The 17,122-nt window shown below is 37.8% G+C and overlaps 1 protein-coding gene across 7 annotated transcripts in view; it reads right to left on the reverse strand.

Annotated features, from left to right (window-relative positions):
* Positions 1 to 17,122, reverse strand: part of KCNH7 (potassium voltage-gated channel subfamily H member 7) — a 363,576-nt gene that overhangs the window by 17,960 nt on the left and 328,494 nt on the right. For all 7 annotated transcript variants that reach the window (XM_088146656.1, XM_088146655.1, XM_088146653.1 and 4 more), the window contains 2 exons: positions 13,243 to 13,491; positions 9,661 to 9,829 (listed from right to left, as the gene is read on the reverse strand). In XM_088146656.1, the coding sequence (XP_088002782.1) occupies positions 9,661 to 9,829; positions 13,243 to 13,491 (418 nt within the window). The remainder of the gene's footprint in view (positions 1 to 9,660; positions 9,830 to 13,242; positions 13,492 to 17,122) is intronic.

The following is a 17,122-nucleotide window of genomic DNA, read 5'->3' on the forward strand; positions in this document are numbered from 1 at the left end:
TAATAAAGGACAATCTTTTTAATAAGAGAATTCATTTATGCGTTGATTTATTGCAGATAATGAAAATCTTTAGAGTTTTAGACCACATATTAATGTTATGCCACCTAAAAAGGAAGAATCACCGCAGACAATCCTCATTATCATCTAACAGAAACCTGCAGGGAATCTTACCAATCTGATTAAATGCTTGTCCCAGTGACATGTCATCTTTTCCCAGAGGATGGGATAAGTGGATGCTGTTCTATTATTTCTTGGAATGTTGCTAGCTAGAACATTTGTTTCCTTGGGGATGAATAAAAGAAATACTTAGGGAACACATTATTATTTGTTTACCTAAAACCTGGACTGCCACTATTGGTTCAGACAAATTATTTTACCCAGATAAAAAGCTAATACACTGGCAAAAAAAGGGACATTGTTTGGTGGCATTGCCCTTCTTGTTAGTATGATCCTAACACTGAAAGGTGAAAAATAAACTTGAATGCCATTTTTCCTAGTGATTAGTATAAGGATTGAAAATCTTATTTCTCTTTTAATAGTTAGCATTTATATCTCTCCCCAACTTGAAATTCTATATTGAATTAAATTGGAACAAATTGTACTCTACTATTGCATTAAATGGAATATAGATATAATCCTATTACTGTTTTGGTAGATAATTTTAATACATGTATAAATAGGAAAATGAAGTGCTAACAGCTACACTGGGACATAGGAAGATTTTTTGTTTGTTTTCCTGCCCCATTATCATTATGTATTTAAATGTATTAGCCACCCAACTCCAATAGACTCTGGGCAGTGTACAAAATTAGAAAAAAACACATAAAAACAGTTAAAAACATAGACAGCCCAGACTAAAATGATGTAATAAACAACAAAATCAACAAAACAAAACAATAAACATCAACCTCAGGCCTGGGACCAAAGCCAGGTTTTTATTTGTTTGTTTGTTTGAGAAACATGAGAAACAGTAAAATGAACATGAGAAACAGTAAAATGAATCTTGCTATCTTCAGTGGACATCTCATATGTCATCTTTAGTTCTGAAATGAAGTTCACAAAGGGCAAGCATGACTGTAGTGAATGGACATTGAGGCAGAGTATGACAAACCCTTCTCTTCCCTAATATTAAACCAGATAGCCAGTACACAACCCCAGGCTTGAGCAGGAGAGCTCATATTGACTGCAAAATCCGTATCACAATCACCCCTCAAAGGGGGTCAGAAGACATTTGCTCAGGCTTGCCAAACGAGTTCTCCTAAGTGCCCCATTTGCTGACAAAAACCCTTGTTTTGAGGCAAAAGGGACAGAGATAACTGGGAGGTGTGAAAGGAATCAAATTGCCTGCAAGAGAATGGAGGAAGAAGTCTAAGCAAAGGAGAAAGTGAGATTGCTGGAAAGACAGAGACAAGATAGAAACTGGAAACAGTCATGTGGTCTGGGTGAGCTACTTTCCCGGAGAAGTACAGAGCTAATCAACACATGGGAGGAACTACAGTAAGAGCAAAGCTAAACAAAGCTACTTCCACAACTAGGTGATGAAGGGTTCCACTAGGAATCAAGACAATCTTCTGGGTGGAGAGAAAAAGGAATTCTTAGGAGGCAGAGACTTTAGGTGGACACAGTAAAGCTTGAGGCTCATAAGAAGGACAGAGCTAAAGGTCTCTGGGCTGGGGGTGAGAAAAGATGCTGAATTGTGTCCCAGAAATCTCCAGGGAATCAACTGGAGTTAAGAAAAAGTGCTCCTAAAGCTTCAGGGGAAGATTGCAATCCATGTGAATCAGGGATTAGTCAGGTCCAGTTTGTTGGAGAAGCAAGCTTAGAGGAAATTCCTCCTCCCAGAGGTATAAAGTAAGAGTTTTTAGGCTAAGATCTATGTTCAGATTATACTGTTTTCAGGTATGCTAGTATTTGGAAAATATCTGTTAACTATCTCTTGGAAATTGCCTCTGATTTTTCTATCAGAGTGTATTGTCTTTGTGAAAATTTCAGTCTTTTATCTCTTATCCTATCTTAGTTAAGATAAGAAATATAAGAGATGTCTCTGTCCAGTCTTCTCATAGCATTCTATTTTAGATTGCTGTTTCAGATGCTGTTTATATTTTTTATCAGTGCTAAATGCCTTATATCATCCACATGTTTGGGGTTTTGGTCAGCTAAAAGAAAGTTTTCCTTTTCTTTTTTCTTATATTCAATAAAACTGATTTTTAAATCACAAAAATCATGATTTTATTTTCATCTTCTTCACAAGAGACAAGGCTGTTGTTCTAAGGCCACACACTTCAAAACAATTATGGCCAGGACATGATACTACAGCGTTTTCATCATTATCATCATCATCATCATCATCATCATCATCATCATCATCATCATCATCATCATCATTTCTGCTGCTGCTGTCATCACCATCACCATCATTATTATGCCCAGTTTATGGATAAGTATAAGTTGCTTTGGCTGTGAGAGTCCTCTCTCTCTCACAAAGTGGTGTTAAGAAGGAACAGCCTGATCAAAACATCTCTTTCCTCCATGAAGATGGGTCATGTGAACCAAAATGTACTACATAACACATAACCAGGCTGAAGGGTGGGGTAGGGAAAGCCAAGACCCTCCCATCTCCAATACACTGTGCCCTTTCCCTGGCCAGCCATTCATTACAAATATGATTAAGTCTATATTCCATTAAATCAAATAGTTTTTTCTGAAGTGCAACCTTTTGATTACAGCAACTGTCAATTAGTCAGGATTAAATTGGTTCATTCATATTGTTCAGTACAAACCACAGTGATGAAAAATAACAAAACATGCATTGCAATATCATGATGCAAGTCCTGGCCTTATGTCCCACTGGATGCAAGGACATAACTCATGTGGTTTGCCCTGAGATGTTACATTGTACATTTCATCATTTCCCCCCTTCCCATGGAATCATCACTCCATAGGAAAAACTAAAAGGGTTCCAGAATATGTTCAAATACAGTTAAATGTGAAGTTGAAATCATCAAAACTTTCCTCCCCCCTCTGCAAATGAATGTGGAATTAAATTTAATGCTTTTGCCTGCTTATTTTATTCTTGATAAACTATTCGCTTCTGCGGTTACCTTCCTTAGAGTCTTCCCTGTTCCACCTGACTTCAGTTTTTAAAAGTTTCTCTTCATAAAAAACAATACAAAATGAAATGCATAGCTGGCATGCTGAAAAAAAGTGTCATCTTCCAGGGTCACCTCATTTCAAAGAATGCCTCTAAGCCCCCCCAGCTTTTTACACAATTTTAAGGGTGAAGTACTGTTGGAGAAACTTTCAGAATGAAAACTGCCTATTTCCTTTTCTTAATAAATATGCTACGTATGAATAAAAGAGGCAGCATTGTACTGAAGTCTGTTCCAAACCATTAACTTTTCCATTCTGTGGCCTTCACAGAGCAGTTGAAAACCAACTTACAATGTTAACATATTCTCTTTGCTACTTGCAAATCTATTCTGACATTAAAACATATATACAGCTTCTTTCTAGATTATACCATCTGATTGGTCCACTGCTAAATTGGCCTTTAAGATAAAGACATTTGATTAGATAACATTGATTTGATCAATGTTATCATTACTCAGTGGCAAATCTTATTGACATAATCTGATTTGTCTTGAGGCAGGTTCCAAATAACCCGTTTAGGAGCACAAAAGAGTTTACCCAAGAGGTTTTAAAATTTTCTTTGAGTGGGGATAGCACATCCCTGTGCCATATTGTAATCTGCTTTGGGAAGTTCCCTCAGGTCAAAAAAAGTGAAATGTGGTGGGGAGTTGGGTAAGGACTCCAAAGACAAGGCTGCATTAGCCTTGTAGAACTCTTGATAGAACTCTGTGTTCCAGCCGAACTTTGCCCTAAGGAAAACTTTTCCCATGGTTATAAGAAAATGATGTCACTATAATAGATTTCAGGCCAAGATGGCATTGCAGTCAGATGGATACTGGCAGTTTCTGGCATTCCTCTACAATTTATATCCAGATAATTGTTTAGTTGCTAAGTTAATTGCTATTACTGGAGCCAGGATCAGGTGATTACAGGATGCTTTGATTATCAGGGAGACTTTGTTCGTTACCTGCATGGAGGATGCCCAAGAACATTTTTGCACCTTCATTGAAGTGAGTGTTGACAGTTGCCAAGAAAGATGTGATGACTATTTTTCTCAGGAGCAGAGAAGACAGAAAAGCCATTAAAGGCACTATTAATGCTATACATTCTGATATGGCCAACAACTGAATATCTCGACTGGAAGTCCAGGGGAATGCAGTGGATACATTCTCTAACTGATTTACTAATGATGGTTAAGACTTCTCAGGATAAAATAATGTCTCTGGAATCTTGCTTTTGCCAGGCTAATGTATTGGCTGTAGGAATTCTGGAGGAAACTGAGAAAGTCCAGTCAGTTTGTTTTGATCTGAGAAGTATTGGCTTTCCCAGGAGATTATGTAATGGATGGCATGAGCAAGGAAGATACTGGAATGGAGGATCAAGGCTATCAGGAGGGGGGGGGGAACATTCCAGAACAAGCGCTTTCTCAGTCCACAGGAGGAACGTGGGAAGACAAAGAGGATGAGGACAGCCCCTCCCTAGAGTCTCACGGGGTATATCCTTTAGCATAGGTTTAGTCTGGCGAGATTCTATTAGGAGCGAGCTAATAAAGGAACTATATTGGACTGGACTGTCTTGTTGTTGTTCTTGGGCTGGGCCTGACAGATTATAATTCAGAGCCTCCCCCATCGCCCCCAGCATTCCACCTTCTTTTTGTGTATCTGATATGCCCTAGCAAGTTACTGTGAGGTTCCTTCGATTCACCACAAAGAATGACATTTTAAAATATGGCCCACTTGCATGGGTAATCAAATGGGCAGAAAACAAAATTATAGTATTTTGTTTTCCTAATTTTATTAAAGACAACACAAGAAAAAAAACAAACAGAAGAAAAAGAATTAATAATGTGAAGAATGTGGCTTGGGAGGAGAATCCTGAACCCTTCATCAGGTTTCTGGCTAACTGTATTCTGAAATTATCCAATTTTATTTAGAAATCATTTCATAATAACGTAGAAACTGAAAAACATTTTACTTTTTTAAATTCCTGTAGAAAGAAGGCACCTTCTTTTTCCAGCTGAATGTTCTGCTATTACATTCACCCTGATTCAACCTTCTAGATTTCTTTATCTTTGATTTTAATTAAACATTTGTATTTACTTCTATATGACCTTGGTCATAGGCAAAGTTTATGAAATGTTTATAGGTGTGCATTTTCCTAATTTCTTCCATTCTTCCCTCACTCTCATTTCCCCTCATCTTTAAATTGGACTCTATTAAAGAATGCCCATTTCATTAAACTTTATTTCCATTTTCCATCCCACTGTAACAATATTATTAACAACAGTCACCTGACTTGTTTTTTTTTTTTTTAAATTTGTAAAGTGGTTAGCAGGGATGGGCTGTAATGCTGGATTACCACTGACTGGGAATTAGAAGTTTTATTTTTGTGCTAATCCTGTTGTATGCATTTGTACCTTATTAATTTTAATTAATAAATATACATAAATAAAACATTAAATCAGTTTCAAAGAATGTTATCTTCTGTATTAATTGACAACAGATTGACATTAATTGACAGAGTCCCAAGTAACTTCAGATACTTTGCTTACACTGAGGAAGCGACAGAACATAGCTTGCATTACTGTATTTATTTTATTCTTACCAAAAATGTGTTGACTGGTCAAAGCAGTAGAAATCACTGTTTCTAGCATTTTTCTCATGGTTCTAGGATACATTTGGTTTGGCTGCTAGGAAATGTAGACAAAATATGCTAGATGGTCATGCAATTGATAGTAAGCTGAGCATAAATATATCTTATGATGCCTTAAACCTTTCTGGGGATTGTTCCACATCATTATTTGTACTGTAATAGCCAATTTTTATGAATAATGCTATGGATGAAACAGAGATGTTCTGAATTCTCTGAAGCAGATGCGAGTATACAATAGACTAGGCTGTATGACCATTCAGCATCCCTTAACCTTACTTGAATAATGCCAAGAGTCCTTAACCAACACTTATAGTAATGTATTAGACAATGAGAGGTGATGGAAAGAAGAAATTATATAGAAAAGAAATCTAATCTATACAATATTTTACAAAAGGAATAGTTTAAAAGTATGCAGGTTGGCTGGAGTATTATTCAAAAAAGCAAGTCAGCTTGACTCAATGCTTTAAATCAAAACATCGAAGTGGACTGATTTGCTCCAATCAACTGCTTTGATCTAGAGCATTGGTTCTCAACGGGGGCGGTACCGCCCCCCGGGGGGCGGTGGGAGGATGCTGAGGGGCGGTGATCTTGTTTTGGGCAGTAGGGGGGCGGTGGGCATGTTTTGGGCGGTAGAGGAGTGATGAGCATGTTTTGGCATTCGAACTTAATTTTAAAACTCCCCCAAAAATTTATTAAATCGATTATCCGGTTTACACCATTTGTACCAGCAATAAAACGAACTTACGCGACGGCTGCCCTCACGCACTTCTAAGAATGGTGAGACAAATTTGTATTCTAGGTAGGCTGACCTTGAAGAACTCGACACTACGATTCTTCTCCGATCCCAACCAGCACAGCGCATGCGTCAGCTGTTTTCCCGCGCAATTAATCGCAGCGCGTGCGTCAGCTGTCTTCCCACGCGATTAATCGCAGTGTGTGCGTTGAGCGTCCTTTCAATATGAATGTTTGATTTGACCAGTGTTTCTTGAGTTGCTTTTCGTTCGCTTCATTTCTGTTTTTTCCCCTCAGTTTCGATTTACTTTCATTGTTTATTTGGCCAGTCGGCTAGGTAAGTGCGCTTATTAGTTTTTTATCTTTATTTTTTTGCATTAGTCATTTTAATTTTAATAAAAGGAATGCAATTACCTTCCAGGGCAAAAGTATCGAGTTAAATTGAACAAATTTGGTGTGTAAGTCTACTGAAAAAAATTACTTAAAATTTTTGCTTTTTATAATTCAGTAACTCCGCCCCCCTCCCCATACCCTAAATTACAGGATTTTCACCAAGGGTGGCGCTGAAAAATTTTCCGCTCCTTAGGGGAGCGGCAGCTTCAAAAAGGTTGAGAATCACTGATCGAGAGAAAAGGGTCTTTTGCCTGTGCAATTTTTTTATTGTCTAGATCAAAGCAGTGCAATCATGCCAGTCTTAATTCATTGATCCAGAGTCTTGTTCCAATTCAGTGCTTCACTTTAAAGAGCTGTTTCAAATGGATCTTTGTGGAAGCAAAGCAACCTCTGAAACCCTGCAAAGCTTCATAAATGTTTCTGGAATGGCAGGAATAGATGTTGAGCCACTTAGAGTGTTTTTCTTTCTTTGGCAGCAACATATTTCTCCTATCAGAGAATGAACATTCCTGCAAGGAAACTTCATGGACCCTTCAGTGACAAGTCTCTCATTAGTTTGGCTACAACAGAGAACCAACAAAGTGATGGGACAAACATCCACAGAAAGAATAACCTTGCAAAGATGTTGCTAGGCTTTCCACAATGCTTATTTAGGCTTCTGGGTGCAATTTAAGGTGCTGGTTATCATCTATAAAGCCCTTTGCAGTATGCTACAGGGTTGGGTTTTGTAGGACCATCTGCCACCAATTGATTCTACCCATCCCATGAGATCCAGCAGGGTGGGCATGCCCTGTGTCCCCTCTATAAAACAGAGTCATGTGGCGGGACCCAGGAGACATGTTTTTTCGGTTGTAGCACCTGTCTCTGGAATAGTCTTCTGGATGGTCCTGATGCTGTTGGCCATTAATAAGGCCTTGAAGATCTTGCTTTTTCCTCGGGTATTGGCTGGGTGCTGGATGAGCCCATCTGTAGTGATTTGAAACTGAACTGATTGTGGGCTGGTCTTTGTTACCTCATATTTTCTTTTGTGTTGTTTTTATCTGGCTTTTAATACGATGATACCACTCAAAGTCGCAATCTGTACATTGGGTGCCATATAAATTGATTAAATAAATACATGATTTCTATTCTGCTCTACTGCCTCATGGCACTCAGGGCAGCTTTTAACAATAAAATTACAACTGAAATAATATTAATAATATGATTGATCTGATTGTACTTAATATACTGCATGGGAAAGGTGGACAATATTTTTCAGCTCAAGAGTTGAATTCCCCTTGGTAAGATGTTGAAGGGGATATTCCAGTGATGAGTAGGTATAACAGCAAAGTGGCAGGGTGAACAAATTTCACTCTTATTTATGCTGACAGGAATGTTTGCTAGCCATTCCTTCCCACCCTGTCCTCTCCTGATATGCCTGTGGTTTCTTTCCTTTGAAGTTTTTTTTTTAATCCACTAAACAGATGTAATTGTTGTACACTCATAATCATGTTGCTATACTCTAACTTGGGTTCACTGTCATTTTATAGTGCCAAAAATTCACATTGAATTTATTCTAGTCAATTGGTTTTCATCCTCAATAACCCTGTCAATCTGTGTGGCAAAATGATTTAATTTCATTTATTGTAACATTTTGACTTACTCCCTGGATTTCCCTAACAAGTTTCTGCAAACTTTTGAGTGTGTTGCTGTTAACTTGGAAAATCTGCTATGTTGTCTTTTGCTAGCTGCATTTGCCACAACCTTAACTTTATTTATGAACGCTTGAAAAAAGTGAAAGTATTCACATTTGAAATCACACTCCAATTAGGGATCTCCGCTACAATGTTAGATCACAGAAGGGGTGGCTCAACTGTGTCACGGAGCTGTCCTTAGTTTCCATAAAAATGTTTATTTAATTCCTCAGTAAATGGAACTGCTTTGGTATATTTCCTTGGCTCAGCCCAGAACACTTCAGAAAAATAAACTAAACTTTGTTTTCTAGTGCAAGGTCTTTCAGAAACTCCTTGAACTAGCAGCTTTCCAGTGTCCTAGTTTTGATGAAGTTAATGTGTGAGACCACTGTTGATACGATATTTTTTATTCCCAAAGAATCTGGGTAAAGTGGGATTTCAACAGAGGAAAATTTAACTAGGACACAAGTTTTGACTCCTTACTGATAGATCTGGAAACAAATCAAGAGCTACAAGGTGCACCAAAGATATTTCCGACAGCTTGCTTTTGAAATTTTATTGTTCCAAATAAAAGAATTCCATGGAGACCTAAAATGTACTCCATAAAAAAGTTCAGGAAGGTAATACCAACCAACCACATCATTTTCAAAAACTATGGTTTGGTAAGGTTGATTATGAAGCATGATAGATGCTCAAAGAGCAAAGAAAAGTAAATGTGTGTGTATGTGTGTGTGTAGATCAGAGAATAGTAGATTGACTAGCTGGGAAAACTCTACACTTGGCAGGCCAGATTAAGCTATGTGCTGGTGGTTCCATGGTATGGGATAAAAGTATAAAGTAAGAAGTCCCCAGTTCAAATCTAATGTGTGCATGAATACTACATGAACTACTGGTAGACACCAGAGGATGCTTCCTACCTTCAACCTCAGTCCCATTCTGACACTAAATAATAGTGTTATATTATTCAGTGGCATGGATCCAGTTTCCATGGGCTACTGAAAAAAGAGCAGTGTCAACACTACTGTCAATATCAAACTGTTGAAAATCCAGCTTTGCTTTTTTCCTCATGTTCTTTAGTTACCTGCTGAGTTGTCCTTGAAGCAGATCTAGCCTCTGCTCCACTTCACCATAGTTGATTTCACTTTCTGTTTCAGAGATTCCCCAAGTGACATGAGGTAATGCAGATGGACATGATGATTCTTGGTGGCTCCTGCTGTGATCTTCCTCCCAGATTCTTCTGTCCCTGATGTCTGCCAGACAAAAAAATGTTTGAGAGTAAGGATCAGCCTAATGCAGATATTATTTATGTTTATTTCTTATATTTCTAATCCATGCAATAAGAAGAGGTTGCTTATCTGTTACTGTGGTCATTTGATTGATCATCTGCACACTCACACATAAGGCTAATTTGCCTGTGCAGAAGCCCCTGTTAGAACTTTCTAGAGCTGAAGCAAATTTTGAAGAGGGAAGTGCATTCCCTAGTCCTTATACTCCTGGGTTTGTTTCCTGCCTTGTTCCCTTTGGTTGCTTGAGATTGTCACAGCAGTCTCAGATTCCTTTCCATGGTAGGCACCTAAAGTGGGGAAGGTGGATGGATTGTGTGAATGCACAGACTACCACTCAAAGAACTACAGTTACAGGAGAACAAGCTTTTTCATGATCTCTGGGCACGAGACATCTCAGTGAGTAACAAGTTTATTAATGGAGATAGATAGATGCTGGAGCTCATTAAGGATGACAGAGAACTACAGCCAGAGTTAACTGGCTTGGGATTAAATATCCACATATTAGTGGCTAATGGAGGTGGAAGGCTGGATCAGATCATTCTCCTACAGTGTTGATGTATGCAGGCCCCTGCAAAAAGCAGCTGAAGATTCAAGCACCTGAGCCGAGAGTGCCTGAAGACCCTCAGAGGTTTAGGACAAAGCCATATAATCTTGAGCAAGCCTGAGGTCCTCAATGTTGCTGCTACTAGAACTTCTGAATACATTTACCAGTAGAAGACATAGGGAATGGCCTTGAAGGACAGGAAGAAGAGCTGCCTGTTCCAAGAAACTAATTTGAGAAAACATCTCAGACAAGCCCCTCCCTAGTTCATACGAAGATAAAGTGAGGGAGGGGGAAGCATATTCAGACTTGCAAGTTTCTGTTACTATAACTGTTATAATAAAAGCAGTCCTGACCTATATAGCATTGGTTTCTTAGTCTGGTCTACTTTGTAGGGCTGACATTACTACAGGAGAAGCACTTATGGACCTAGCAAGAAACAGGAGCATTGTGTGTCTTAACTGGGGGAAACCTGGGAAAAAATAGCCAGATACTCACTGTTACGTTTTCCTTGGGTTTGTGTTTGATAAACAGCAGTTGCCTGACAATGCAATTTTCAGCCTCAAAAGACAGATGGAGAATAATAGCTTTTCCTCTACCTGCTCTGAATCAATCCCTTTGCAGGGAGAAAAGCAGCTATACAAGGAAGGAAATTTTGAAACTACCCAAACAAAACTCAACTATACTCTTTAGTTGCAGCCCTTTCCACCGACTGTAATTTCCGATGTTTGCTTTTGCTTTTATTCCATAAAAGTACTGAAAAGGTCCTATGGTATGTGCTCACCAGTCTGATTCATTTTCTGGCGGTCTTTTGCATAGGCCTCTGAAACTGTTCTGAGAGTTCAGGCAAGTTCACATTAATGCAGACAGTTTTACATTGAGAGCAGAAAATACAGACTGTAATACAAATATCACTCCTTACACTGGATATTAACAATGAGTTACAGTGACCCTGTAACTCACTGTAACTCATCACATCAATAGGCTCTATTTTCACAATCACTATTTACCTATTGGAATAAAAATTGATAAACCCATTATTATCATATTTACCAGTACACGTATATCTTTAGTTACATTGTACAGCCATACATTTAGAGATGTTGTAGAAAACATCCACATTTTATTAATTAATTTAATTAATAAGAACACTACTGATTAGCTGGAACATCATTAAAAACAGGCAGACACAGAGAGAATGAGCAAAGATTAGTTCTTAAATGCCCCAAGCAAAGAAGAAGGAAAATTTATTTGGGTTTGTGTGCGATCACAGTGAAAATAAACACTCCTTAAAATGGCTAAATATAGCCCAGAGAATATTGTTTTGCTAGGTTGCCTTGGAAAGTGTTGCCATAGCTGCAAGACATATTTCTAGCAGCCAAAAGGGAAAAGGTGAGCTTCCAAATTGCAAATATATGAATAGCATTTACAAAGGTCTGAGTAGCCAAGAATTCATGGATAAATGGCATTATTGGCATACACATACACGTGCGTGTGTGTCTGGATATGTGTCTCTGTGTGCGTTGTGATATTTGATGGAGTGAAGTGATGTGGGATTAAAACTGAAGTTCTTTATGCAGACATATTCATGCAAGGAGAGAAATCAACAAAACACATATCAATTGTGATGTGCAGAAATTGCTGGTAACACTGCAGTATTAGAACTCTTGATGTTTTGCATATCTTCATACATTTCAATTATTCCTAATCAACAATCTTAAAGCCCTGGCAATTAAGATGGCACAGTGACATGGTTAGGAGATGATTTATACTTCTGATTAATTAGGTAAAATCTATTAAATGCTGATCTTATGCAGAGAACGTTTGCTCATACTGTAATCTGGAATGGTGCCTTAAACATAAATTGCAATATCATAGCATCTCCCGATTAACCCAGAGTGAAAAAAAAATCATGGCTATTAATGACTCAACTTTATCCTTTCTTAAAACAACAGCAGCCCAATGCTTTTAGAGCAATCAAACAAAACTCAGCTATCCATAATAGCTAATTTATGAGATTGTATGAAATTGTAGCATGATTTTTTTCCAACAGGTGGAGCAATACAGCTGTCATTAATTTGGGTGAGAGCAATCAGGATTTCAGACTTCACAGGAACAGGCTAATTTCAGAAACTGAAGACTTAGCACCAAATTAGACAAGACATGAGACTTCTGCGATCAGATCATTCATTAGTCTAATCTTTTGTTTTTTTGAACAAAGCTCACCAACGAAGTACCAGAAACGTTGGAGACTGTATTGTATGGGATGTTCCAATTTCAGTATTGCACTTTATGGCTAGGTGGGGCAGATGGTTCCCAATGATCTCTCATCTCATGTGGTTCAGCTATAATCCCCTGGCAGAAAAGCTGGTAATAGTCTGGTTATGCCTTGGTTCAAATAAGTTTTTTTTTTTTTCATATGGCAGCTATATTAAGATAGGATGGTTTTCCTCTCCTCTGTTGCCTGCTCTATAGTGTTTGGTCAATTTCTGCCCCTTTGGCATATCTCTAGGCTGCCAAGATCTGCATGATGACTAGAGGGCATTAAAGAGATAAAGAAAACTGGCTCTTTGCTGCCATCAAATGGCTCCCTGGAGTTTGCAGCCCAGATATGGTAAGCTTAAGGATGACTATTCTGCCATTTTCTTTTGAAGAAAATAGCCGTTGAAACAGCCTCAGGCTTGAAGAAGTTAACTACTAAAATGTTACAAATTTAACCTCAACAGCTATTTTCAAGGAGATGTTTGATTACAAGGTTACAAATCAGGTTGCTCTAACCATTTCCCATGAATTCTTAAAACTGAACACCTTTGGCAAAAGACTTTGCTGGGTTTACCTTTACAAGAGTGACTTCGTTGATCACTTTGGATTCTTTCTGTTGCCTTTACTATTTCCTCAAAATCCAACACTGCAGTCTTGCCTAGGCCAGGTGGATAGCTTATCATCTCAGAAAACAAGGGTTTCTGCTCATCGTCTGTGGATGACACAAAAGATGACGACCTGCTTCTCTTTTCCACATAATGTTTCTCGGTGGCCTGACAATGCCTGCTGTTGTCCATAGAATTCTCATCTTCTTTGTCACAGTCTGTTAGAAAAGAAATTACTAAAGTCAATAATATGCTATTTATTCTTGTCTTTGGGGAAGCAGGGAATACATTATTATATCATTTAGCAAGTTTGTTCTATTCAGAGGATAATATTACTTCAATGTCTTTTTACAGAACATGGCTTTAGGATTTACATCTATTTCCTCAAGTAGATCCTGCAATTCATCTCTACACTAGTCCCAAGGGGCATTGCTGGATTGTTAAAAAATGGTAAGTACAAATAAATACATTAAATGAGAACAAATGTGGATTTGCATACAGGATGCTTCACTGTTTCCCCCCCAGCATTTAATGCATTCTGTTTTTTTAAAAAAAATAACATTTCAAAATATTTCTAGTAAAGAAATGTATGACTTAAAAAAAAAAAGAGATTGGCTTATTTTCAGTTTCCATAGTAGCTTGGTAATAGTGCCTTGTCCATTTTAATTAGAAGAAAGAAACAGGTCCAGACTGAAATCAGGACAGTATTGCAGATTGTGTTCGGCTGAACTTTCTCTCTTGGCCTCTTTGGGCTCAGAATCTTTGTCCACCTCCTCATACACAATAATGTTAATTTTAAAAGGCTCCATTGTTAGAGTGTGTAGGAATAATGGAATCCAGAACCCAGAGGGAGAAGTTTAATGCAAATACAGACAATATTCCCAATCCACAGCATCAATCCCAATAAATCCCAATCTACTCTTTCTCTAATTCCTCTAATTAAAATAACATGATTCGATATACATATTGCAACTCCTAAACCCACATAATCAACCTTGTAAATATGTACAGGATTTCAGCCTTAAAATTATTTATAATCAGTTTTTTATACCCCTAATCATAAACAAGTCATTTCCCCCTTATTTACTAAAATGTCTACTTTGTAACATGTTTAGCAATCAGTAGCTAATTTTGTCAGTCCGTGTGCAGCTGAAGATGGAACTGGGGAAGTGGGTGAATTACACTGAACTCTCTACCCCACAAATTCCCTTAAATCTTCACAGGAAAAAAACAGGTGACTGAAGCTGGACAAAGTATTGTGGTTATAGCTTAAATCTGTGATCTTGCAAGGCTTATTCCCATGTTTAATAGACATTCTTTGTCTAATAATTCCAAGAACTGCAACTGGATGATCCAGGATAGTTTGTTCCAAAAGCCAGCCAAATTGTAATTGCTACAAGGACCTCTACCATCCATGACACTAAAAACATAGTAATTCATTCATTTAATAAATAACCATTTCCAACCTTTCATGATTCCTCAATTTTGCTGCTTGAGTGATCAGCCTCATTCTGCCTAACAGCATGGCCAGCCCTGCTGGAAACGGATTATCACAGTCATCTTGTGATCAAGACAATACCTGACCTTCATTTTCCTCCTTCATCATTGCCAGCAGGCGTGGGATAGCAAATGATTGCACTCTCTGCTCTGAAATGCACAACTGTCTACCTTAATTAGCTTCCTAAAGACAGGTTTGGATACCTGTTTCCACTTTATCATTGCTGTTATTGTTTAAGCATGTAGATGACCATCTACAGCTTGGCCCTATGGCACTGGCAAACTTAAAATGCTACCATTGGTTCCCTATTTATCTGCCCAACTTTTAAGCACCAATTCTACATTACGTTTAGAAGAAAATATTTTAGGACAGGTTCATGGTTATCTCAATATTATAAGTCCTACTCCATCCGAGTCAAAGGTGACCTAATATGGATTGTGTTAGAGATTATCAATACATACATACATACATACATACATACATACATACATACATATATATCTCATATTTATACAGCCACCCATCTTACAGAACATGACTCTGGGCAGTGTACAATAAAAAACACATAATAAAAACTAACCATTAAAAAAAAAATCTACGAAGAAGAGCACCAATTGGGATTACTAGTAACAGAGTAGCAGAAAGAGTTATTATTATAGGCAATAAGCCATCTCACTAATTCACCACTTCTTTGAACCCCCCTTTCTATTCCTTTCTATTCTCCAGTACTCAGCACTCCCCCTAGAACCATGTTTGAAGGAACTGATCAAGGTGGTGTCAACTTTTAGTGACCTCATAAATATTCTCCAGAATGATCTGTCCACAACCTGGTCCTTCAAGTCTTATATCAAGGAATAGAAAGGTACATTAAAAAAAAAATGATGTTATCTGAGTCACAGGAAAAATTATCAAGCTCCCCAAACAAACGAAATCGCTTTAGTGAAAAGTTAAAGAATGACTGAAGAACAACATGAAGGGGACATGAAATATGAGAAGATATACTATTGCTAACATCTGAAATAATATTTCTGTTATTGTGAAAGAAGTCTGCAGTTTGATTAAGATTTTTTTTTTCACCCTTGCTTTAATGCTGAACAAACATTTTTTATGAAGCAAACCTGCAGTGCTGAATTAATTGCCTTATTCTTGGCAAATTAAGTGGTTGAGGTACTAGAGGTAAAGGATGAAAGAGCTATGTTCATTGTCTACATTTTGTATGAAGCCAATGTAGAAGCTGTTGCTATAGAAACTAGTGAGAAAAAAGATAAGGTTTCAAAGAGATATTACCCCTCTTTAACTTTTGATAGTGAAAAGAAATAAAATGATCTCCTAACAAGGATCTCAAAGGGACAACCTGAAGGAAAACCCATACCTCTGCTGTAACTAACTAAACCTGAATGTTATTCATTGAAACAATCACAGAGTCTTCCCTTCTGGTTAATTCCTTTTTTTGGGGGGGTGGTGGTGATGGTCTCCTTTGTGTCATTTTTTAAGATTTAAAAGCCTCTTGGGTCAAGGATCTGTTCCATCCTAAAGTTAAAAATGACTGACTGGCTGAATAATGTTAGGTAATATCTGAGATACAGATGTCCCCTACCATCCAGAAGGCTGTTAAGACCTGGCTTTTCCCTCAGGCATTGGGCCAGGATGGGAGGTGTGCCCAGCATTTGTGATTTGGGAGGATAGTGTTAGGGGGTTGGTGGTGCATGAAAGGTTTTTTAACCTTGTATATTTTATTATTTCTATATCTGATGGTTAGCCACCTAGGGTTATTTTATGGAATATGGGCAGCAATATACATTTTTCAAACAAATAAAAAAGAAAACTTCTGATTATCCAGAAAAAGAAGTATGCCTTCTCACTGGATGGCTACATTAATGAGCAAATCAATAATCTCTCTTGGGATTACAAAGATCACTTGAAAGGGGGAGTGCCCCTGGACAAAGACCTTTCTCCAAAGTCAAGAGTGCTATCTTTCAAGGACCAAGCATTTTATTTAACCAAGCATATTTGAGTTTTAATGTATGCTTTCTTGTTCCCGTGTATTGGATTGACTGATTGATTTAATTCTATGCTGCCATAATTGAAAAGACTCAGTGGCTTACGCAGAAAAGCTACAAATTAAAACATCCACAGCAGAAAGATAAAAACAACATTAATACAACCATACAAAGCTAAAACCACACAAAATAAGATAGGAATAAAGATTAAAAAAAGAGTTGAGATGGCAACAACAAATCAGGGAAAAGCTCTCCGGAACAACTCAGTCTTCAAGAATTTACAGCAAAGGGGGAGCTAGTCTGACCTTCCCAAAAAGGCTGTTATACAACGCTGCCTTGTCTCAGCCCCCC

Source organism: Python bivittatus, unplaced genomic scaffold (genome assembly GCF_059951505.1).
Source record: "Python bivittatus isolate LINGU-HERP-01145 unplaced genomic scaffold, Pbiv_v1 ctg000480_np1212, whole genome shotgun sequence".
Classification (NCBI taxonomy): Eukaryota; Metazoa; Chordata; class Lepidosauria; order Squamata; family Pythonidae; genus Python; species Python bivittatus.